Here is a 23,493-nt window from a genome sequence, read left to right on the forward strand (position 1 = left end):
GGGATGGTCGATCTAACAGCGTTCAGAACCTCCTGGTAAAGCTCAGACTGTTTGGGGTAAGTTAGTTTCTTTCAGATTCTCATTTGTTTTTAAAAACGCTCTAAATCAGCTACTCTGTTTCACACTGAGCAGATCACAGAGCTGCAATCTGTTGCTACTCTGAGACCCACGAGGAGACACGTCACGCGTTAGCTTGCTCCAGCCTGCAGCAGCTAGCTAACTGTAAACAGAACTCCCTTTGAAAACGCTCTATTTTACAAAACCCGTGTACCCGCTTCAAAGGGGTTCGTTTTGCGGTCAAATGTTAGCGAATTTCCAATTTTCGGTGTCGATGTATGATTTCGGGTACAGTACAATTATATTTATAGCAAGTTTATTCTCATTTTTCTTTATTTTAAAAAGTAATTTTGAGCCTCAGCATCTGGTGCGCCTAGTGAACCGTAATTGTTGATATGATTAAATTAGGCTCTTTTCTTTCAAGAACACTTGTGCAGCTTAAATATGTTGGCAATTAAAAGTTTGGTTACTTGTTAAACAAACACGGAAAACATACTCCATGTTATAAATAAAGAGCAGTTATAAATGTTGTGAGAAAGTAAGCCAGTCTCACTCAGAAGGTTTAGCATTTCTCAATTTAAAGCGCTGCTGTGCCACACATGTGTTTTAGTTTATAATTTTAACTGTCACAGACACGTGTCTGCTGTCGCCACATTAAAAAAACCTGTCCCCTCCAGCAGGGGGCGTGCTGTAGTCAGCTGACAGCTGGAACAACAGTCTGGTGCCTTCATTTGAAATGCACACCATCACCACAAACTGATTACTCTTACTGTCCTTTAACTTGCAGGTCTTTATCATATGATAATTCATCATGATCACCCCTGCGTTTGACCTGACCCAGGATCCAGATTATCTGACCATCTGCATCAGAGCTCCATACACCAGAACGTCAGAGTTTGATCTGTTCATCGACGGCACTGATTTCAAGTTCTATGCAAAGCCCTACTTTCTTAGGTGAGTTCATTACTTTCACTTGGCTGCAGCTATGATAGTTTTAAGCTTGTTTTTTTTGTTATCTCTTTTTAATATCTAATCTGTTATTGTTAGGTTAAGTCTTCCTGGAAGAATCATAGAAGATGGGAAGGAAAAAGCCACATTTGACATTGATAAAGGTGAGTTGGATCCAGGCTCGGAATAATAATCTGTGATACCGGCCCTGGTGGGGGCCGATCCTAATTTCAGCGTGTGAGGGCCAACCCTCCTTAAATCATACCGGCCCCAACACTTACTCTCTAGCCTAAGCTCCTACCTGAGACAGTAAACAACCAAAAGAGCTCAAGAAGTAATACAATTTTAACTACTTAAATGATGCATGCAGTATATATAGCCCTTCCTTGTCATGCACATTGTGACGGTTGGTATATGGTGTCATTTTCTATTTCTTCAAATCGTAAAATCCTTGCAACAAACTAAATTATAATAAAACCAAATTGCTTTCTTTAAACCAAACTACGACATTCCTCTTTTATTTGGTGAATTTATGTTTGAATATTTTTGCAGAAATATATCGCGGTGCATGAATATTTTGCAAAAATATGTTTTGCATCTGTTTACATTATTCCATCTCATTGCCCACATGCCACCTAGACTGGCAGTGAATGCTTAGACACCGCTGAGCTTTCATGTATTCATTCTTGAAGAACTTCCTAGTATGTGTGACCTAGTATGTGTAAGTGCGTGTCTGGCTGGCTTCATGCAAGTGTGGACGTTATGCTGCAGCAGTCACTGTCGCGTCCGTGTTAATAACCAAAGCCAGTAAAACTGCATTATAGAAGTCGTGGTGATGGTCGGTTAGGGATGAAAATCGTTCACAGTCTGAGCCTGGTTGGATCATTATTTCAAGAGCAAATTTTAGTCATAAAAATCATGTAAATCAAATTTGTTTCCAATTTGTTATGAAAAATCTTTCTGTTTCAGCTTTTCTAACACTCCAGCAGAGATTTAGACATTTACTGTATTTCTTTTGTTCATTAGGAGTCCTACATTTTCAGTAGGATTGGCCTTCCTAAGCATTTTCAGCAGATAATTATTTAGCACCATTATGGTCCTAAACTCCACATTTTAAGTGGCTGTTTTGATATTTATTAGCTTGACTCAATATGTTTATGATATTTAAAATATATTTCTTCATAGTCAAAATAATACAAATGATGACCTGTATATTAGGAATATGGAGATCGGAAATTATTTTCTAGACATCCATAATGTTTATTCTAGATATGAAGAATGTAATTTAGTTTCAAAGGCATAGTACATGAAAGGAATCCTTAAAGCTCATTTCACCATAGTAAGTTACAGTCCAACAAGAATTTTGGACAAATCTTTTGCAGTTTTTAACGATTGATCCAAGGGGCATCTTTAGCCTATGCTTCAATCAACGAGCCACTCTGAATCGGCTAGTTTGTTCATTTATTTAACGGGCCCCTGAAACCATCTGTAATGTTGCAATGAGTACTACCCCCAGGCTGTCTCTTGTATTTGTTATTTGGCTAATAGTTCATTGGGGCATGTCCTCTAACCACACAAATAATAAGAATTATCACAACTAACTTGGTTTTATTAAGTTGTTCTTATGGCTTTTGTACAATAACATTTTCCTTTTCTCACAGAGCCCGTTTTACCAGAGTGTCAGCATATCTGCTGCTTACAAACTGTCTGTATGAGCCTGCAATGTTTGCCAATAAAGCTCTGCTAATGGGTGGCCTTGTTTAGACTTCTAATGAGCAATCATTAAGATACCTCTTCGAGGCTCTCCATTCTTAAGCTATTTGTTATTTTCCCTTGCAAAGTGGTTTAAGCTCCAACACTTGGGTGCATTGAAATTTTTATGAGGTCTTGAGGCAACCTCTAGATTAGCTCTGCGGTGGGGCAAAATGATTTAAGTCATCAATCCTGTATAGCCTTTATAGTTATATAAGCTGTCTTTAAAGCAGCCTCTGTTTTTAAAGTAAGTAGAAAGAAAGAACTCTGTAGGATTCTTAGGTTTACCCTACATTTAAAGAGGATTTTTGTGAATTTTTGAAAAGAACAGTCCTCGCCACCTTTAAAAAAAAAATGCACATGCACAACCCTGTACCCTCTCACTAGATGGAACGCCTGTTTAAACGTGTGCGAGAGCATGCACAAGCCCATTTCTCCTTATGCGAGCTCTGTTTAAAAGTTCTTGTTTACATCGCTCATACAAGCTTACTTTGCAAAAGAAGATTTGCAATTTTTCCACTATGTCAGACTCGCCCCCGGTAAGTGAAAATGCGGATGAGCACGGAGGACGTTTTAAAACTGACTTACCTAATAAGCTGGGTTCAGTTGGCCAAGTCTAGTTACCATCTTCGTCCTAAAGCTGATTTGCGCTAAGTTGGAGCCGGTAAACATAGCCAGGTTTTTAACCAGGGATCGATGTGAATATCTTAAACTCTAGCTCCTGCCTCCAGTTCCCATCTCCTCTCCCAGCTCCTTTCCAGGTTCGGAAAAGAGCTCCAGGCTGCTGTGCTGAATCCAAACAGCCTTCTGCCTTACAGATGTCATTCATATGAAAGAGACTGCTCAAATTAGGACTACAGCCTTTATGGAAAAAAACTACACGTTACACAAACATATTCAACAGCTGAAGCTGTCCATGATTAAACCAAAACCTAATGATGGTGATGACATTAGGTGTTCAGAACGATACATGAACGATACAGATAGTGTAATAGATTGATGGTGATGCCTTTGCCTTTCTCAAAAATGTAAATGGCCTTTCTGGATCCTGCTGACCTCCTCCTCCTTCAGTACAAGGGGAAAAATTAAAAGTTAAAAGCAGTTCATGGTTCTAAAATTGTAACTTAAATTTCCAGACTGAAACTAGACTAAAATGAGAAAGTATTTGCATAAATGTTCACTGAAATAATTTTCATTTTTATAAAAAAAAAAAAAACAACAACAAAGAATAACATTTATTTACATTGCTTTTATAATTGCCAGGGGTTGCATTTCAAATTTAATTTGAGTATATTTCCGGAAATAGTGTTTCTGATTAAAGATGAGACAATTCAAACAATAAATGTATCTGCAATGGCCTGCCATTCTTTGCCCTGGTTATATTCATGATAAAAGTGTTTCCTGAGAGGTTTTGACAAACGAAATGCTGTAGTCTCGCCATAGTTAATTAATAAACCCTGTGGTCAATTAGTTGGACCTGTGGAGGAGTCCTTTGGAAACCTAGTACTCACAGCCTGACATGTTTTGCATTAGCTTGGTTAGAATTGGCTTTTATCAGCAATATTATACTGAATGAAAAGTTCTGGTTCTACTGGTGGGCCTAACTCACAGGTGTCCCCCATTTCTATTTTTGTAAATTACAAACTTACAATCTGGTCAATTTATTTGAAGCCCACTTCTACAAGAACTTGGTTTAAAAAGAAGTGTTTTTGGTTAAAGTGCCTCACTGAGTGTAATTTTCAGCATGTTCTGGTAAATGTCCAAATAGAAGTAAAAATAAAGTCCAAATAAAAAGTGACAACATTAAAAGCATCCAGGCTTGGCCCTGGTTCCTATCAGATCTTCCATTGTGTTATAATGAAGGGAAGCTTCAGTGTCTGATGTGATCTCTGTAGAGATGAAAGCAGGAGAATTAAATAGGACTATTATATTTGTAAAAGTAGTAAAGAGAGTGAATACGGCAGTAAATTATTATATATTATAGCTTCTTATTTTTCTGCATGATCTTCAGTCAAGAAAAAAAATGAAGCTCGATAAAGAAACGCCATGTCCATTGAATAAGAATAATTCTAATGTTTCTGCTCAGGTGTGTGTCAGGTCCAGGTCTACTGGTTACTATAATGGGACAGAACTTTTCTTAACTGTTTTTGTGAAAAAAAAAAAATAATAATAATAAAAAAAAACCTAACATGGCATTGAGTTTATTGGAGCGAGGCTCTCACAGTGCCACACTCTCATCTTCAGCTCCAACCGTTATTTAAGGAAGGTTTTATGTTGTTTTTTGTTTGTCTGCTTGTTTCTAAGTTGAACCTTCCTGTTATCTCTAGAAACTCTTGTTCTCTCATCCCTACACGTCTGTGCCTCCCTTTTCCTTAAAACCTTAACCTCACTGATAATGGAATAAGCACATTTAAGCCTTGTTTTGTCAAGGTAGCTCTTCATCAAGTCAAACTGAAATGTTTTGCACCTTGTTGAATCACATTCAAAGAACATTTTATGTTCTTTAACTTAAGGTTGACAAGTAATGTTGCAGAAAATGTGCTTAAAGAAGTGAATCCTGGATGTTTGGCTCGGTTACACAGTAGTTATGTAATGTTTATACGTGTCCTGCTCTGTTATCCTTGCTGTAGGGGTTTTCACACTTAAGGTCCCCAAGGAAACTCCAGGGGAGCATTTCGAAGGGCTTCAAATGCTCACCAGTCTGCTGGCTCCAAAAGGCTCACGATCAGCAAAGCCTCTGGTGGAGGACGTGAGCGGCGGTGAGTCCCAGAACTTATCTGTACGTTTGCTTAGTTATTAGACCTCGCCTTTGGGGGAAGGATTGAACATGACTCCTCCTTAATCTGTCAAAGAAGGCAGTGAAACCTCAGGAAATGGTGAAGAGGAGGAGGATGAAGAGGAGTTTGACTGGCAACTTGAACAGGAGGCCTACTTGGAGCAATCCGAAGAGGAGATGGGGGCTCTGCAGAAATACGGCTTTGGTAATCAAAGGTCCGGAGTATTTTCGCGGTTACAGGTAGGCTCTGTGGGGATGGCGACCCTGTATAATCGACCTACTGTAGGTTTGAGTAAAAATATTCACCGAGTCCCTCTGAACACCTTAAAGGAGGAACTCGGGGATGTGATAGACCTGAAGAACCCAGAGGGAACGTCTGCGTCCGAGAGGCGTCGGGCTCGGCTGGAGGCAGAGGCATCAGCTTTCTCTTCTGACCATTACTTGTGAGTAAGCTCATTAATCCCCACATGCTAGACTTCCTGCTTCCTTCTGCTAAGACCTCTATCATTTCAGAGCTGATTTGTTTGAAGACGATGAGATAAATTGTCTGCTGAAATTTACACCGTGGTGGTCAAAGCTGAGTCCATCTGCAGATCCAGAGGGAGAATCTGGTGAGTTTATAGCTACGATCTGTGCAAAGGTTTGTTTATTAATTCATTTTGACCCTACGTGGTGTTAAGGTCAATCCAAATCTTTTTTATAAAAGATAACCTCTTCAAAAAGACTCTAGCACACTGATGAAAAGGTTTACAACTAAAACCAAGTCTCTCCTCCATCTTACCTGAGTGAAGAAGAAGTTTAACAATAGTTAAATAGCTGAAATAACCAAGAAAGACAGTGTTTGTTTGGTAGTTAAATGGATTATTGACGTATGAGATGAATTTAAAGCGATTCCAATTGAATCTTGAGTTGACAAGTCTTCACTGGGGCCCTGAGAACCTCCAGTTGTCACTATGTCAGCTTGTGTTTCCTAAAGCTGGGCTAACACTGTGCAATTTTTTTTAAAATTTTTGTCCTTTTCAGGCCGACTTTTCAGTCTTGTGAGAATTTTTCGATCGGGCTAACTTTCAGCCTGATTATGCGTCGTTTAGTGTACAGGGGGTAAAGAGGGGCGATCAGCCTCTCACAACCATCAGGAATCGTGAGGTCAGGGGAAAATCAAGCATGTTTGATTTTCAGTCAACCGTTGTGGGCAAAACGCTCAGAGGGCACAAGCAAACAAAGATTCTTCTTCTTCTTCCTCTCAGATCAAAACACACAAGCATGGTGGGGGTGCAACAAGTGAAATTGAGTTAATTCTGTAAAATTACAGGCCGTAGTAGGCACACTTGCTCAGCATGTCTTTGTCCAAATACGTCACCGCCTTTTCTTCTTAGGGCTTTCAGCACAAAATTGCACAAATTACCAAGGCAGCGCATTTCACTCTAGTGAGCTTCATATTCCCCTTCTATTTGTTTGGCTTCTGGATAGACGAGTCAGAGTAGCACCATCTCACTGCGGACCTGAGTCCAACGTGGTTTTTAGACGTACAGTGTGAGCAGGTAGATCACATCAGAGCAAAACCCTGCGGTTTCATCGCGCAGTGTGAGCTGCAGCTTTGTGCAACGATAAAAAAAAATCGCAGAGTCTACGCCCGGCTTAACCCTGTATAGGGAACTTAGTGAAATACTTTGAAAATAAAAATTTCCAGCCAATAGTGTTATTGGAATCCAGGACAAGAGCTTATTACCTTTGTAACATTCAAAAAATATGGATAAGAAAAGCTAACTTTCCCGAATATATTAAGAAAAATAACAAAAGTGCTTCTATAAGATATTAATTTAAAAAACACTGAGAGTGAAAGAATAACTTTTTTTTAACAACATAACCTTAGAGGCATTTAAGGTTAAATGGCACTTAAATCTTTTTAGTTTATAAACCTAAATATAATTGTTAACTAGGCTTATTAACTTCTTAACTTTACTTTTTCACTTTTCAATTAGCTTTTTACCTTTTTTTCTTGAGTTGTTAACTTTATTTTTCAACTTAATTTACAGTAGTTAATATCTCACTGAAGGGCTCATTCATTTGGTCAAATGCCAAAATAAGATGTACAGCCATGTAGCAGTATCTTTGCTGAATGTCTGGATATAGATCTGGTGTTTCTAGACTCTATTTGTATGGGGTATGCAAGGGATCAAATACGCCAACTTGCCTTATAAAGTTAAACTAAGTTAAACTGGCTGCATCTCAGCAAAAAAAAAAAAAGCAATTGTACTACTCCGATGAATTCAGTTTGCAGGACTTAATTATGTATATTACACTTCTACTATTTGTTTTATGTCCTATAATGTCTCTTGCAGGGCTTTGTAGGAAAATCGCTAACTTTTGAGAGTCCCATTTTTCTGATTACAAGACCAATAATAATTTTTTGTTTTAGCATAGCAGTCTTTTCAGTCTCTGTTCCCAGGACTGACATTTTAAATCTTCTCCAGACACATTTGGGAGTTGAAACATTTCATATGCAGAGCGGTAAACAGAAACCTGATAGGCGGCCATTGTGCCTGCCAGACACCGTCATGGTTGTCTAACAATACATTAATTCCCAAAAGGACACATGAGCTTTTTTTTTTTTCCTTTCTTTACTGCACTCCTCTGTGGGAGTGAGACATCAGCTCATTTGTTACTGAGCTGCACTCTTTGTTAGAGTGCCTCGGGGCTCTTTAACAGAAAAGACACTTACCATTATGAGGGATTGAACTTGGACCTGCTCTAATCGCTACATCTCTGCTCTGCCTCTTGGCCAATTTAAGCGCCAGCGTTTGCAGCGCAGAGAGTTCTGAGTTGGAATGCAATTTGCTTTCCTCCATCTTCTCTCTGCTTTATATTCAGCTTCTCTTTTTGCAGTCACTTCCCATTCTTTTCCAATCAGTGCCTGGTTTTCATGCAGCCGATAACTGCAGGCTCTCAGAGTTCTCTGTGCGGAGGTGATAACTCATGAACCTTTGCTCTGCGAGGGTGTTTAATTGTGCCACTAGCTTCTCCTAACAGCCTGCTAATTCCAGCACATCCACCGTTTAAGCTGGCACGTCGCTCAAAGCTACAGCAGGAGTGCACTGGAGTCAGATTAAGGAGGGATTTAGATTGAACAGATTATTTGGAGGAGGAAATGCACTTGGTGGTGTTTTTTATAGCAACGGTGGGATCCGGCCATCGCCTGCAGGCGCTTTTTTTGCAGCTCCTTCTCCTCACTCTGCTGTCTGAGAAAGAGCGGCTCAGTCAGCGGCACAGTCGTGGATAAATGGGCCAAATTAAACTTAATGGCTTGATTGACAGCTGGAACGGCATTAGTCCCAGCTGAGTATGAAGAATGGCGTCAGTCAGAGAGTTCAAGCAGCTTGCCATCAAATCTTAAATGGCTTGCTCATGATTTTAATAGTTAACCATATATTTCAATCACAAGTCTTGTTTTTTTTTGTTTTTTTTTACCTCACCTTGCCGTTTTTACCGTCTGCTGAATCTGATATATATGTCACCTGACAGATGGATGAGGACATGGATGCTAATGAAGTAGAAAGTGGCCTCTTTGTGCTGTGCTATGTCAGGGCCAACCCACTGACAGGCCACAGCTGTCCTCTGGGGGTCTGTATTTACCCACCGATCTGCTATAAGTGGTCCTGACAGCTCAGGCTCTTTGTATCTCCTCCACTCTCCTTTGGATGTGTAAAGAAATCTGATCCTTGGCCATCTTAGATGGCCATCTGTTGACATGGAGTCCCAGTGTTGATGGTTTGAGACAGTTCATCACATGTCCCTTTGATTTGATGCTTGACTCTATCACAGGCCCACATCAACTGGTATTTTGACCTCTGGCTCTGGAGTTACCCTGGGAGGGTAGTCTGACTCTCAGACTCTCAGCAGTATTTTTGAAGCGTGTTTGCTGCATGCCGCTGTGCCATCTGGACCTGCAGAGAGCAGCCACGAGCCAAGCTGCCGTTTCCAACTGGAGGAATTAGGTCAGAAATTAATTTCCCATCACTCTGCTCTTCAAAAGCCTCACGCTAATGCCGGGTACAATTGACAGGTCCAACAGTGATGATGAATGAACCTGGTGGTGAGTAATATCAGCTCTGCAGAGTTAATAGAAAATCCGTGGGCCTCATATTGCTGCTGTGTGGATTTGAATATTAGGTTTTGATGAGATGTTGAAGAGCATCTTAGCTCTGGGAAGAAGCCCACCCCTGATCCGAGACTTCTGACTCACATATGATGCCTTGAAAAAGTATTCACATCCTTTTAATTTGTTTTCAATTGAAAAACTTCATTGTGTTTTTTTCTGGAATCTGGAATCCTTGAGTCTGTTGTGGCGGCACCTTTACCAGCAGTAAGAGCTACAAATCTTTTAATAATTTTCTCTCAATCTCTGCTGCTGCATCAGTCCAAAGCCTGATGTCCTGTCCCTGATTTTCCCCTTTTGATCCAGTCCTTTTAATGTCGTTCTCCTAATGTGGATGAAATTCCTGCCACAGTCGAAACTCCTTTGCAGGTTTTTCCTCTTGGTTTGCTACTGTGTATTTAGCTCTGTCCATCTCAGCTTTAGTCAGATCCCCTGTCTTTGCTAAACAAAAGTCATCCTCATAGCACAATGTTGCTCTATAGACATAAGGTGTTCATTATCTCAGTTTAAGTTTCATCTGGTGAGAGGACCTTCCTCCTCTTCCTTGCAGTTATTTGGCGGGTTGCGGCCTAGTGGTTTGGGCATAAACCTTGGAATCCTGAGCTTCTGAGTAGGGATGGGAATCGAAAACCGGTTCCTGTTCAGAACCGGTTCCGTGTGTTCCATTTCCATGGCACCGTTTGGCAGCTTGTTAAACGGTTCTCTTAACAGTTCCAGGCAGCACCACGGCCCTTTTTTTACGCAAGTTACGCACACGGCATTCAGTAAGCAAGTACGAAGTGACCAGGCGTAAGTCTAGAAAAGCAAAACAAAAAAAAATGGCGTCCCATCGGGTAAACCGATCGAATGTTTGGATGTAAAGTGGCAATGACATCCTCGGGAGGAAATACATCCAACATGCAGGAACCACTGCACACACAATATCGCATACATTTTAACGAATGCCGTGTTTTTAATGCTTCCGGAAAGAAGCTAAAGTAATGACCAGCATGGAAGGCAACTCTGGTGGTAACTAGCTAGTTTTATATCACTGGCTGTGCTTAATGTGGTTCCTAGTAAATCAGATGCCATTTCTGGAAATAAACCCATTTCCTTCCTCTTTGGGGTTATTAAACATGCTACGAAGTTGCTTCGCAGTTCAGGGAGATAGAGAAAGATGACCATTTAAATCAGGAGGAGATTAGTTTATTTCCTAAAATGGTACAGTAATGATTTTTCATTAAACAGATGCCTTCACCATTAGATTTAGATGACTGTGAGAAGACTGGCTGGCTCAGAGGCTGGCAGCTCCCGTTCACGGCCTTCTGTTTTTGCCGAGGCAGGCAGAAATAGAATGACACAGGCGAAGGTAGACGAATGTCACCGTGCACAAATTTATTGTTTCATAGAATCGATAAGAGAATCGACTACTACTCTTGGTCTCTGTGCAAGACCCCTAACCCCACACTGCTCCCCGGGCGCCCCACGATGGCCCACTGTTCCCTGAGGGAATGGGTTAAATGCAAAGGTAGTTTTCTCTAATGTGAGATCAATAAAGGTAAATTATCATCATTAATTTTATTATTGCCACTATTTTTAACCAAACTTGCAGTTTTTGTCAAGATTTTCCTTTGCACTAACACCAAGCTTGTAGATGTGTCACTCGAGGCTTTTTGGTTTTGAAATCGATCGTCCAGTGCCCATTGTTACAGGTCTTGATTGTAGTCTTTGTGTGGAAAAACTGCCTCCTTCTACCATCATACGTGGATCTGCGTGCTAGCTACCACTCTCCAACTTTCTGTGTGGCAACAAACCCACTTTAAGAGTTGTACCGCCCAAAATGCTGGAGTGAGAAATTTAGTGTGTTACTCTTGTTAAATATAGTGTGGTTAAAATTGAGTGCCTCTGTGATTAGAAAGTAGCATTTTGTTAAATTGTGATATAATTACATTTGCAGTTAATTGCCCAGCCCTACATGAAACCCAGATGTTTGGTGTGCGCAATTAACAATGTTCTGTTGACAGATTTCCCCAGCTGAGCCCCTCTGCTGCTCTTTTAGAGTAACCATGCTCCTATTCCAGCTTCTTGGTATGTTTGCATATCCATCAAGTTCCACTTGGAGATGTACAGAGGTTGGATTTGGCAGAGGCTGGTTTTCTAACGAACTTCTGAAGTCTGCAGCGAACATCTGGATTACTATTGACTAATTAAATAACCTTTATCTGGGAGTGAACATGCATTATGTTCTTTTCCAGTTGTTATTTTCTTCTCAAGTTCACTAATATGCACTACTTTGTGTTGATCTATCAGAGAAAAAAATGTTAAAGATGTGATGGATGTGAAAACGTTTGGAAGGCGTTGCTTACATCACAGCCAGCTGCTGAAGTTTACTAATCCTACCGGTCACTTTTTGGAGTTTGATTTTTTAAATCTTGGGTCCATCTTGGGTTTTTCCATCCACTTGGCTGTGCTGTACCTCTGCAGTCGCACCGATGAGTTACTCTGGTATCGTCCGCAGAGAGTTGACGTAATGCAGAAGGAATCTCCTTTGCAGCAGAGCAATCCAGAGAACTGAATTTCTTTCTTTTTTCCTCACGCAGAGCGAGGAATTGCTTTCAGCTGTTTCACGCAGTGTTGGGAGGGGAATAGAAAACCAGCTGAGATGGGTACTGCAGACGTTCACCATGCCTCTCAGCGCTAAACGATGCAGATTGCTTAAATGGAATTGAAGTCTGTTTGTGTCGCCCCATTAGGCTTGCCGCAGATCCCCATTAAGCAGATGTCTCTTTCAAAAGGAACCACTTAATGAATTTTCAGATAGCAGAGACGCGGTGTCTTCAAACACTGTCACATCCCAGAAAGTCTGTATTTTCCCCTGGCTGAGCTATCAGACATATTGATATAGCTAATTTTCCTCATTTAATTTGGTTCACTTTGATTCTCCTGCACCTCAGCAGAGACATTCATCTGCGGCTGCAGCAGACAGATTTTATTGGCTGTCAACCAGCTTAGCTTGTGTGAATTTGTGAGATTTTATTAACCTGAAAAAAAGGCACAGAATTTAGACCCATAAACTGTGAATGTGTGAAAATGATTTACACCTCCACCGGTTTTTCTAACACCAGCATGATAAGGTGTCACAAAAACATTCTAAACGGGACCAACAATGTAGGTTTTCTGCTCCGCTTTTACATCTCGCTGCCTCTGTTCTGATCTGACTTTGGATGGTGGAACAGAAACCAGCTTTTTAGATAAAAACCTGCAATTCTGGTGAACATGCAAACGTTCTAGAAGAGCACCACAAACCGTACCAAATTGCTGCACTTTAATCTGATCCACAAGATAAATTGATCATCATCTTTTTTATATAATCCACGCAGATTTAATTACACATACAGCCTTGATTATGCACTGAAGATTAGAGCTGCACAGTGTTATTAAATCATTCCATGCATGTCTATATGTTTGCCAAATATCAGTGGCGGGTGATGCATATCGTACCGAGGCCTTCAGTGGGCACCCCTCAACTTAATCTATTTCATATCCCTTGATTTCCATATATATGTATGTATGTATATATATATATATATATTTGAGACAATGGGTTTCACGAAGGGGTTAATATCACCACTTTCACATTTTCATAACAGAAACCACTACTCCTCTACTCTATAACCACAGCGTCGCCATATTTACATCATCAGTAGCCATTCAGATTCAATATGCATATAATTACCACATAAAATAGAGCATGAAAATAAAATATATCACTCTAACCAGAGCTGCTGATTATTTATAAACTATTACTTTTAGTATCGACCTTTCAGACATGAAAAACTGCAGATTGTCACTAGCTTAACTTGGCTGATAATATTAAGCTCTAATTGACCAATCAGAGGACAGAAAATGATGACGTAAGGGTGAGCCCTCTAGCAAATCTGAAATCTGATTGGTTGAAGAAAATGCTCCTCACTAATATTGTTAAGGTAACATCAGCCAGCTCTGCTGATTGTGAAGGCCCTGGGCAGATTGCAATGACATGGCAAGGCTCAAAGGCTGAAATCTGATTAGACAAAAGATATAGAGACCACATATGAAGGCAGCACAGGCAAGTTGAAACGCTACAAGATCAAAATTAAAGATTAGGTCATGAATGTAGGTTAGTGTTTCTGATGATTTTAGGCCAGCAGAGAAGGCTTTGGAGGCTCTGACCTCCCACCACTGCCAAATATCCTGATGAACACATCACTCCTGTATTTTATTTGTACCCTTACAGAACTCTCTGTAACCTTCAGCTTCTCTTTAAGGTTTAAACGTCTACTGTAGTGAGACTCCATCCAGCATGCTGGATGTTTTATCAGTCTGTAAAATATCCATCATTCATCTAAGCCTGCCTATATTTGCAGGGTTGAAGGGTTCACCCTGGATAGGGCAGCTGCCTGTCAAAGGATGCACAAGATAAAAATATATTATTGAATGAGATGGAGTAAAAAAGGGTCAAGTAATGAAAAATATATTCTTATATACTGCTAAGTGTGTCAATGCAAGTACAGCTCTGATATTAGAATGTTAAAAAAAAAACATAATCATTTAGATTCATTGAAATATTTGGAAGATTTATTTCTTAATGTTTAGCTTACAGGTAATGAAAACCCAGATTTCAGAAAATTAAAATACTATAGAAGATAAATTAAAAATCTTTAATTCAAACAGAAACGTTGGATTTCTAAAGTGTATGTTCATGGGGCTCATTCTCCGTGGGTTGCTCTATCAGCGCAGCGTTGCCTATAGAGGAGGTCAGTTTGATGTTCTGCGGTGGCTTGCTTTAATGGTGACCTTCTGATCATCTGCATTATTGGTTCTCATTGTTCCCTTGACAACAGGCCATAGTTTCTCTAAGAGTTTCAGGTCCAGTCCAGTTTTGTATCCAGGCCAGCCCTGGACCAACCTCTAGGACATTTGGGCAGTTTGGTCCATTCCAAGTCCTGCTGGAAAATGAAATCAGCTTCTAAATACATCCTGTCTTGACTGTGGTTTTCAGAAAACACAGGTGACCAAGAACCAGCAGATGATATGGACCCCATACCTAAACAAAAAGCCCCCAAAAAATCCTCTAAAAGATGTTTTTTAGTTACTGATCCAATTCGCTACGCTTTAACAGTTTGTGACGAGGCTTGTTTTAATTTTCCTTTCCTCCTGCACTGAATCCTTGTCCTTTACCATATGCAGACAAACACTGAGGATCCTGGAATGCTGCAGGCCCCCTGAGAGGGAACAGTTTAGCACCAATTAACCATCGGTAGCCTTGTTCTTCAAAAGCTTCCTCCCCTCTGTTCAGACTTTAACAGGGGCTCAGTAAAACCGTATTCTCATATTCATCCAGCTTAATGTGGCCGTGGTCTTAAAGACTTAATGCACTAAGCCTGCTTTGATTAAGCTGTTTATTCCTGCAGCAGCACAGCTTGTCCTATTATCTTGATACATGCTGGCCGCACAAACTGCATTGAAGGGGACATTTGTTGCACCATGTTCTTAATGTTGGTCTTATAAATGCAGTGCAGTGAAACATTTTCACGCTCTAAGCTTTTACTAATTTAGTCACATCACAGCCACAAACTACTATATGTTTCATTACAATATAATAGGATGAAGTAGCAAATATTACTCTGATACCTCTTAAAAGTTATCTGACAGTTTGATAAAACACAACTTATTATTTTAGTTAAATAGCTGCTATAGGAAATCTGTTGTCATTTATTTGTATTTTTAGATTTCCAAATTAGGAAAGATATGAAATGTATGGATTTTTGTCTATAGGATGTAATTTGTGGAAAATTAAAAACAAAAAAACGTTACTAAGGCAATGATGGATCTAAAACAGGGTTTCCGCGGGTCATTAAAAATCATTAAAAGTCATTCAAGTATTATTTTTTAAATTAAGGCCTTAATTGGCATTAAAATTCATTAAATTTGATAATGGTGGCATTAAAATGGCTTCGGAAAAGAAGCTTGAGGCACAGAAAAGGCTAGAGAATGGGGGAAAAAATGCAAATTTTGAACCAAAGGGGCGGGAAAACAAGGAACTCGGGACATGGCTGCAGCCTGTCAACGGTGAAGATGAAGGATTTTGCCGTGTACATATATATATTTAAGTCATGGGTACTTGTTGATGGCATTAAGATTATTTTTAAGAGCATTAAAAAGCATTAAATAAGAGTTACTCAATCATGTATAAACCCTTTAAAACCATATAGGTTATTCTAATATTGTGATGTTTGGAAAACTGAACTTAGATATTCTTTGAAAAAAGTGCTAAAGCTTCCATGACAGCCATTTATAATTAAACACATTAGTTGTTTCTTTATTGTAATTTGGTCACGATTAAGAGCCATTGTAGAAGGTCCAAAGAGCCACTTGTGGCTACGGAGCTACAGGTTGCAGACCCCCTGATGTGGACTGTACCACTTTGTCTATCTAAAATGATGTCAGCGAGCAGAATGTGGTAACCCTGGAGGAGATATAAAGATCCACAGTTCAGTGGGGAGAATTTGTCATTAAGCTAATCTGCCATTAATCCTGGAATTATAGACAGTGGCAAACATCATCCATTGCTCGAAGAAGTGAATGAAAAGATTTGTATGTAGAAGTGTTTCTTTTGCAAATGGGCTAAAAATTTTATCAATATTCTGCTAATGTAAGCAAAAAAATCCCAATTTGTTTCCATTTAGTTAGAAATGCAGTTAAAATTACACATGAAGCTGTTTGTTCTCACCATCATCCTCCCGCCACCTCTACCTCTTAGTTGTTTTTGCTGTAAGTACCATCTGGTTGTTGATCACATCGCAAAAACTATTTCATTTTTATAGGATACACACATTTTGATAAGATAAAAAAAAAAACTTCTAGCACAAAAACGTGTATTTTTATCATCAAGATTGTTTATTTTGTAATAATAATTTGCACACTTACATGCTCAACGGAAAGATAGCTACAGAAATGTAGAAAAAAATGCTCCGATCACATTAAACATCTGATCTTTTTGGTCGCCATGCATGTTTTTAAACTAAATATGCATATCACTGTGACTAGACCATCCTCGGGGTGAAACACATCGGTGGCAGCATCATGCTGTGGGGACGCTTTATTTCAACAGGTAAAGAAAAGCCTGTGAGAGTTATTAAGGAGATGAGTTAAGGTAAATCTTAGAAGAAAATGAGGTAGAGGCTCCAAATAACTTGGTATTGGATGTGGAGATTCACCCTACAGCCACAGCTGCAGTGGAACAGTTTGAAAACAAAAAACCTATTCGTGCAATAAAATGGCCTAGTCAAAGGCCAAACCTTGATCCGGTTCCAAGTCGTTGGATATACATGTGTTTATTCACAGATTTATTCTTAATTATATCCATTTAGTCTGACTGAGTTTTAGCTTTTTTACCCAGAAGAGGAAGGAAGACAATAAAGATGAGTCTAACTGATCCCAGCGGAAGAACTAAACTATTGAATCACAGGGTTTGGTACCAATGCAAACCACACTTTTCAGATTTGGATTAAATTTTTCAAACATTAAAAAAACAATTTCATTTCCTCTTAACTTTATAAAAGCCTAATGAGTCCATTAAAGTCTGGGGTTGTATACATAGCCAACTGCACAAAAAGTGAGGTTAGTGAATACATTAAAGCCATGTGATTATTTTCCTTTGAAACGATATATACTGCACCCCACCCCCCATTAGTGCTGTATTTTAATGCTTTTTTGGGGGATTTTTTTTGTTGTTTTGTCTGCAGCCGTGTCATTTAGTGACGATGAGAAAGAGCAGCTGAGAAAATTCACAAACCGCTCCTACCTGCTGGACAAACCCTCTCGTTACCAAGCGTGGCTCAGCCTGGTCGACATCCTGCTGGCGTACTCCTATGAAGTGCGCTCCACGGAGGGGGAACACAACGTAAGTGGGGAGGAAACTCCTCCTGGGCGCTATTTAGTTTAGGAGGAAAAAGTTTGCCATCCTAATATGGTTTTAGACCCCTGCCGGCTTCCATACTTTTAAATCAGTAAGAGAAAACGGTCAGCTCACACTGGGGTGGACTTCTGTGAAGTGCAAAGGCTGATTTCATAGTTGAATGCTCTTCACAGCGTGGTAGAAGTGTCTCATACAACAGAATGTGTTAAGCTTTCACTATGAAATAGATCTCCTGTTAGGGGAGGTGTTAAATAGAGTAAACTACTATTTTAGGTGCCTCTCTTACTGTTCCACTCCTCCACCCCCAGGTCGAGTCTCAGTGGACCGTCAGAAAACTCAGCGGGACTCTGTGCTGGCTGGAGGTGAGTTTGCCTTAAAGATGCATTTTCTATGTTTTTATTTGACCATTTTACGACTAAATCATGGTTTGATGAAGAGACCAAATCCAATTCATTTATAAGCCTGTACCTTAATTTGCTGAATTTACTTCATGTCATGTGGGTCAGTTCAACTCAATGGCAACTCCATGTAAGGGGTGAAAAGTAAAAAAAGGAAAGAAACCTGGTGGCGGTATCATTAGAAAACTCTGGCATGGCTCCATGGCTCTTGAAGAAGAAAATACATTTCAGGGAATATCAAGCTTTTAAAATGACATTTAATATGAGCTGATTGATAAAAGGAGATGTTCCAGTTAACACATTATTACATGCTTGGATTGAATTCTGTTTTTATTGATGTGATGAAACAAGGCGGTGCGGTTTCATCTGGTTTTGATCTCAGAGAACAAGAAGGTAAACATTATTTGAGGAAACCACAAATCACTTCATTTGAAAAGAGTTAACACCACCTCAAGTGGGATTTTAATCTTTTTTTTTTTTTTTTAACAAAAGAAAATACAAAAGACTCCCCTCCCATCAACTTTTTAATGCATCTCTTTGAAACATGGATTGGAAATAATATAGAGGACCTATCTGTCTTCTTTGTGTCCAAATTAGAGATGAACCAGATTAATGATCTGTGCTGCTGATTTTTGAATGCGCTATTGCTTCTTCTTCCCCTATTTACATGATAAAAATGACACAATGGTAAGAAATGCTGCACAAGTCTCAGCTTCAACAAAAAAAGATTCATCAATCAACCAAAGCGTTAACAATGATGGCCTCGTGTGATCTTGAGGCTGCTGATTGCACTAATGAATCAGATGCACGTATCTGCAGATGTATGGGTCTGTCTCTAAGCTCCCAGTTTGTGACATTATTGCTGTAGTTTAGATGTGGGGGGCTAAGTCGCATGTTCTCTAGAGTTGCACATCTGCTATGCTTCCCCCTAGCAGACAGCTATGAATCAAACTCAAACCCCAGCTGACACACACCAGTCGGTTAATGAAGCTGCCGCTGCTCCTGCATCTGCAGAAGCACATCGGCGCACTGCGAGGATCTGGTGTTTGTTGCCTCCACTGTTGTTGTCGCCCACAGTTTCGTTCATGTTCCCCGACGTTTGCCGAGACAGATTGATGCAGCTTATCTTTCATTAATGCCGGGGAGGCATATCGGTGAAAAAAGCCTCCCAGGACACATTTGAATATTTTAATAGGTGTTAGACATGCCTCCATGATCAGGTTAGGGGTTCCTGGAGGAAGCGCTGACTGCAGACTGAGAGCGGGAAGTTTTCCTGCTCTGACGGCAGCGAGGAAGGAAGCGTTCTTCACCTGCCTGGCAGCCCCTTTAATGCTCGTCAGGCAGTCGGCAGGGCTGTCAGCTCCCATCATCGTAGCACCTTCCTCCCCCAGCTCTACTTTCCTCTCATTCCATAATCTCTACAACAGCGAGCTCCGTTTTTGATTGACAGTCTGTCTGCATGTCAATGCTGATACCAGCAATGTTTTCTTGCTCTGTCCTCCCCTTAACTGTCTTCTTTTTTTTTTTTTTTTTGGTCTCAGTTGCTGCCTCACGCTTCTTCTTCCCAAACTCTCCCCCTAAGCTTCTACAGAGCTCTTTCTAAATACTTCATGTTTACTCGTCCTCAGTTGAGTGAGCCGGTGTTCCCAAGTCCCGCAGCGTGCAGCAGCAGCAGCAGAGCTTATTTACACTTCTGCTAAATAAGCCCCTGGGAAGGTACGATCCCCATGACATGCGTTCCCAAGCTAGCGGCACATGCTTAACAAGTGCAGGAGGAGCGAACAGAACGCTGTGATAGATGTGTGTTTCTTTCTTTCGGCTGTGCGTCCTTCAAAGCTGCGAACGCCAGAGTGATGTCAGTGATTAAAGAGAGGCAGCGATTAACCGGCCAGGAGCTGCAGAGGTGTTTAAAAGCTGCCAGCCCTCATTTGGTTAGCTGTAGTCGTTAGGAGTAATTAGAGCTCCGTCACCTTTGCACCAATGTGAGGTAGTATCTAACCTAAGGAACATAAAAACACACAGAAATGGGCCCTTAAGTCAAGTGATATCATCAATTTCTTTACCAGTCATTTTAACACTTGAGCTGATCTGAATTTTTTATAGATTTTTTTTTTTTTTTTTTGTAAATCTTTAACCTTTTGATTCAGATTTCTTATTTAAAGCTGCAAATAATGCTTTGATAAAAAGCTTTGAAAGTTCCTAGCATCTTAAAGGTGCATAGCCTCGTCACTGACCTTTTCAAATGTGCATGCTAGTAGCTCAAGCAATGGAGGTGAGCAAGTGGGGAACTCCCAGCACAGCTGTTAAATTGAAGAAAAAAACTGAGATCTAGTATAAATAAACAATTTTTTTTTTTATTTCAAGACGAATGAGAATCAAGTAGTGCTTAGAATACAGTAGGAATGTTGGTGTTCACTGAGGCGGGAGCTAAAGCTATGGAGGCATTCAGCTGTTGCTGTGAAGTGACTGATGCATGACTAAACATCCTCATTGGTATTTCTACTAGTGACAGTAATGCTATTCTTAGTCTCTACAGTCCTAGTGAAAATGACATTTTACACTGATTGATTGAATTGTTTTCTGTCACCGCGGCTTGTATGGGGAAGAATATTGGAGATTAAATCCAGTTCAGGTCACCTGGAAGAAGCATGTTTATCTGTTGATTAGCGATCATTACAATGAAAAGGTTTTAGCCTTAGATTTTTTTATTGATTTAATTAAAATGCTTCATACCTTAATGCTTTCTCTCTGTTTCATGTTCGGTGGCAACAGGAATTTTTTCCCTTGATTTTCTGTTTGGATGCGCTGAAGAGAGGAGTTTCTAGAAATTGGAGTTACTGTAGGTGGGGTTGGTCTTCAGCCACGCCAAGTTGTTGCTTTACTCCTAGGCATTGTGGGACAATCTGGGTCTGTTAAGTTGCTGCATCAGTTGTAGCTTTGTGGTCATTCCACGGTACTACCAGGAGGGGGCGCTCACTTCTTTTTATGTCTGCTCATGTACCTGTTGCAGGAATTCTATTTAGGCTAAAAAAGGACTAACTAAACACAATCAGGACAGACGTTTGGTGTATTTTACCTCATTTTATCATTATTGAATACTTTCTGGTCTTTTTTGCATAGATTTATAATGTGACTATGCCACTTTAAATTAACAGTTAGCATTGCTGGCTTTGCCAAGGAGTTCTCTGTGAGTGCGTTACCAACTAGAACCTCCTTGCACCAGCAGTAAATCTGACCCCTCACCTATAGCAGTGCTTGATACTTTGGAGCAGTTTTCATGTATTTCTTTAAATTGGATCATCCTGCAGGCTTCTCTGGCAATAGTGGAGTGCAAATACAATATATGTTTACTTGTTCTTTTCAGTCAACATACTTTATTAGGTAGGTTATGTATCTGAAACCAAGAAACAATTTAACTTGGATTGTTTATTTTGATCTTTCAATTAGTTTTAATTTGCAACATATGTTGTTATTCTGTTCAGCTCCCGCTGACTTTAATGTAAAGTCTTGATCTCTCTTGCTATTTCACAGCCTAAATGAACCATTGATATGCATGCACTTGTGGCAGATGTTATTGTTTAATTTTGAGGAATCTTCTCTGCGTTGTTTGATATCATCATCTTCTTTTTTTTTTTTTTTTTTTTTTTTTTTTTTACTGTATGTGCAGTAAAGCATTTATTTACTTTTTTTTTTTTTTGTATTTTGTATTTTGTATTTTATTTTTTGTATTTTTTTCATTTTTTTGTGTTTTATTATTTTTTTTTTAATTCATTTTCAAACAAATAACAGATTAACTTTTTCTCTAGTTTACTTATGAAACCAATTAAGATCAATCAAACTAGTGGATATCCAAGTCCAGTTATCAGCCCATATCTTGCACTTATTTAGGTTTTTAAGTTGATGATATTTCTCAAAGACATGCCCTGTCTCCTGCAGACCTACAGCTGCTTGCTTGATGTCCTGGTGTCCTTCGGACGGAGGGTCTTGTGCTACCCACTCTACCGACACTTTGCTTTGGTGAATTCGGCTATTTGTGACACGGTTAAAATTTTACAAACAGGTGAGTCACTGAAAAGCAACACACAACATAAGAGCTGGAGGAAGATCAGTAATTTACTAATTAAACCTTTTCAGTTTAACATGGCTTCAAGAGTTTCTTGTATAAAAAAGAGAAAATGGAAGAACAATAATATACAATTATATAGAAATAGATCTAATGATGTCTAATGATTTTGGGGAGCGCGTAAACTGGAAATAACAATAAGTAGAATCTGCAAGTCTCAGATTGGATTTTTGCCTACTACTGCCCTGCACATGCAAAAGCTGTCTTCCGATTTCTTCCAATGTTTAACATCTGCACTAATAATAATAAACGAGGGGCTACAAAGGGAAAGACTTTATTTGTAGTTGCCATGTATCTCATTTGCTCACTAAGTGGGAAATTGCTGTATCAATAGTTTGTGAGGCTTAGAAATGGCTTTTCTCACAGAAACTCGCGGGTCAGACTGTTTCCTCTTTGGGACTCGGTGCACGAGTCGGCTCTGCACTGAGCGTCAGTGAATTAAGCTCCGCTCTCTCAACCACCATTCTCTACTCTGAGCCCTGATCCAGCTAGCATGACATGCAATCGTAGAGGGAACATGTAGACAAGGAGTTTTTTTTTTTCTGGATATCTAATTTCCATTGTAGATATAAACATATCTATGATAGCGGTTATCTGATTGCTGAATTTATTGGATTCCTACTGAACTTACCTATAGTTACTCTATAACTGCAGCAGCTCTGAAAACGCTCCTGGCCAGAGTATATGCTTAACCTTCTCAATTCCCCCCACTATCCTCTGCAGGGCCCTTTCCTCTAGCACATTGAAGCTGATTTAACTTTTATTTTTTTCCTGTTTTTTTTTTTTTATAAAGGGGTAAAAAAGGGTTTTTTCTCTCCCTCCCTATACGCAGGCTTCTGCTAATTCTAGTCATCCTGTTTTCCCCTGAGCCGTGTTTTCATATGTAAATTGCTTTACCTGTGCGCACACAGACAGTATCAGGCTCTGAGCCTAGAAATGATGGGATGTGGTTTAGATGTGAGAGCATGCACCTGGAAAGGCAGCCTGACAGCTGATACACACTCTTTGTGTTTTCGAGGAAAAACAGCCTGACAGCTGGAAACGGTGTCATAAAGAAAGTGCTGCTTAGGAAAAATGCAGCGAGTGTTTAAAGATAACATTTAAGAAGGAGGTGCGGGCACGCTTTTACACCTCAGGGAGGGATACCTTAATATCTTTAATCTTTAAAGCGAAGCCCCCGCAGACAGCAGAGAGTCAGCAATGTAAACATACTCAGCATGTGTAAAGACTTAGATCACCCTGCTTCTGACAACTCTAACTAAAGAAAATAACAGCAAATTAAAGGCCTTTGAAGCCCCTGATTAGTCCTCGCCTCATTGAGTTGGAAGATTAGTCTATCAGGAG

The 23,493-nt window shown here is 39.8% G+C and overlaps 1 protein-coding gene across 2 annotated transcripts in view; it reads left to right on the forward strand.

Annotated features, from left to right (window-relative positions):
* Positions 1-23,493, forward strand: part of shq1 (SHQ1, H/ACA ribonucleoprotein assembly factor) — a 47,442-nt gene continuing 23,949 nt past the window's right edge. The window contains exons 1-10 of one of the 2 annotated variants that reach the window (XM_015370948.1): positions 1-56; positions 845-1,011; positions 1,105-1,169; positions 5,388-5,516; positions 5,610-5,773; positions 5,864-5,976; positions 6,047-6,144; positions 17,456-17,613; positions 17,937-17,990; positions 21,963-22,086. In XM_015370948.1, coding sequence (XP_015226434.1) covers positions 869-1,011; positions 1,105-1,169; positions 5,388-5,516; positions 5,610-5,773; positions 5,864-5,976; positions 6,047-6,144; positions 17,456-17,613; positions 17,937-17,990; positions 21,963-22,086 — 1,048 coding nt within the window. In that variant the 5' untranslated portion in view covers positions 1-56; positions 845-868. The remainder of the gene's footprint in view (positions 57-844; positions 1,012-1,104; positions 1,170-5,387; positions 5,517-5,609; positions 5,774-5,863; positions 5,977-6,046; positions 6,145-17,455; positions 17,614-17,936; positions 17,991-21,962; positions 22,087-23,493) is intronic. The other variant, XM_015370949.1, reaches the window with a different exon arrangement.

This window comes from Cyprinodon variegatus, unplaced genomic scaffold (genome assembly GCF_000732505.1).
Source record: "Cyprinodon variegatus isolate N-32 unplaced genomic scaffold, C_variegatus-1.0 Scaffold51, whole genome shotgun sequence".
NCBI lineage: Eukaryota > Metazoa > Chordata > Actinopteri > Cyprinodontiformes > Cyprinodontidae > Cyprinodon > Cyprinodon variegatus.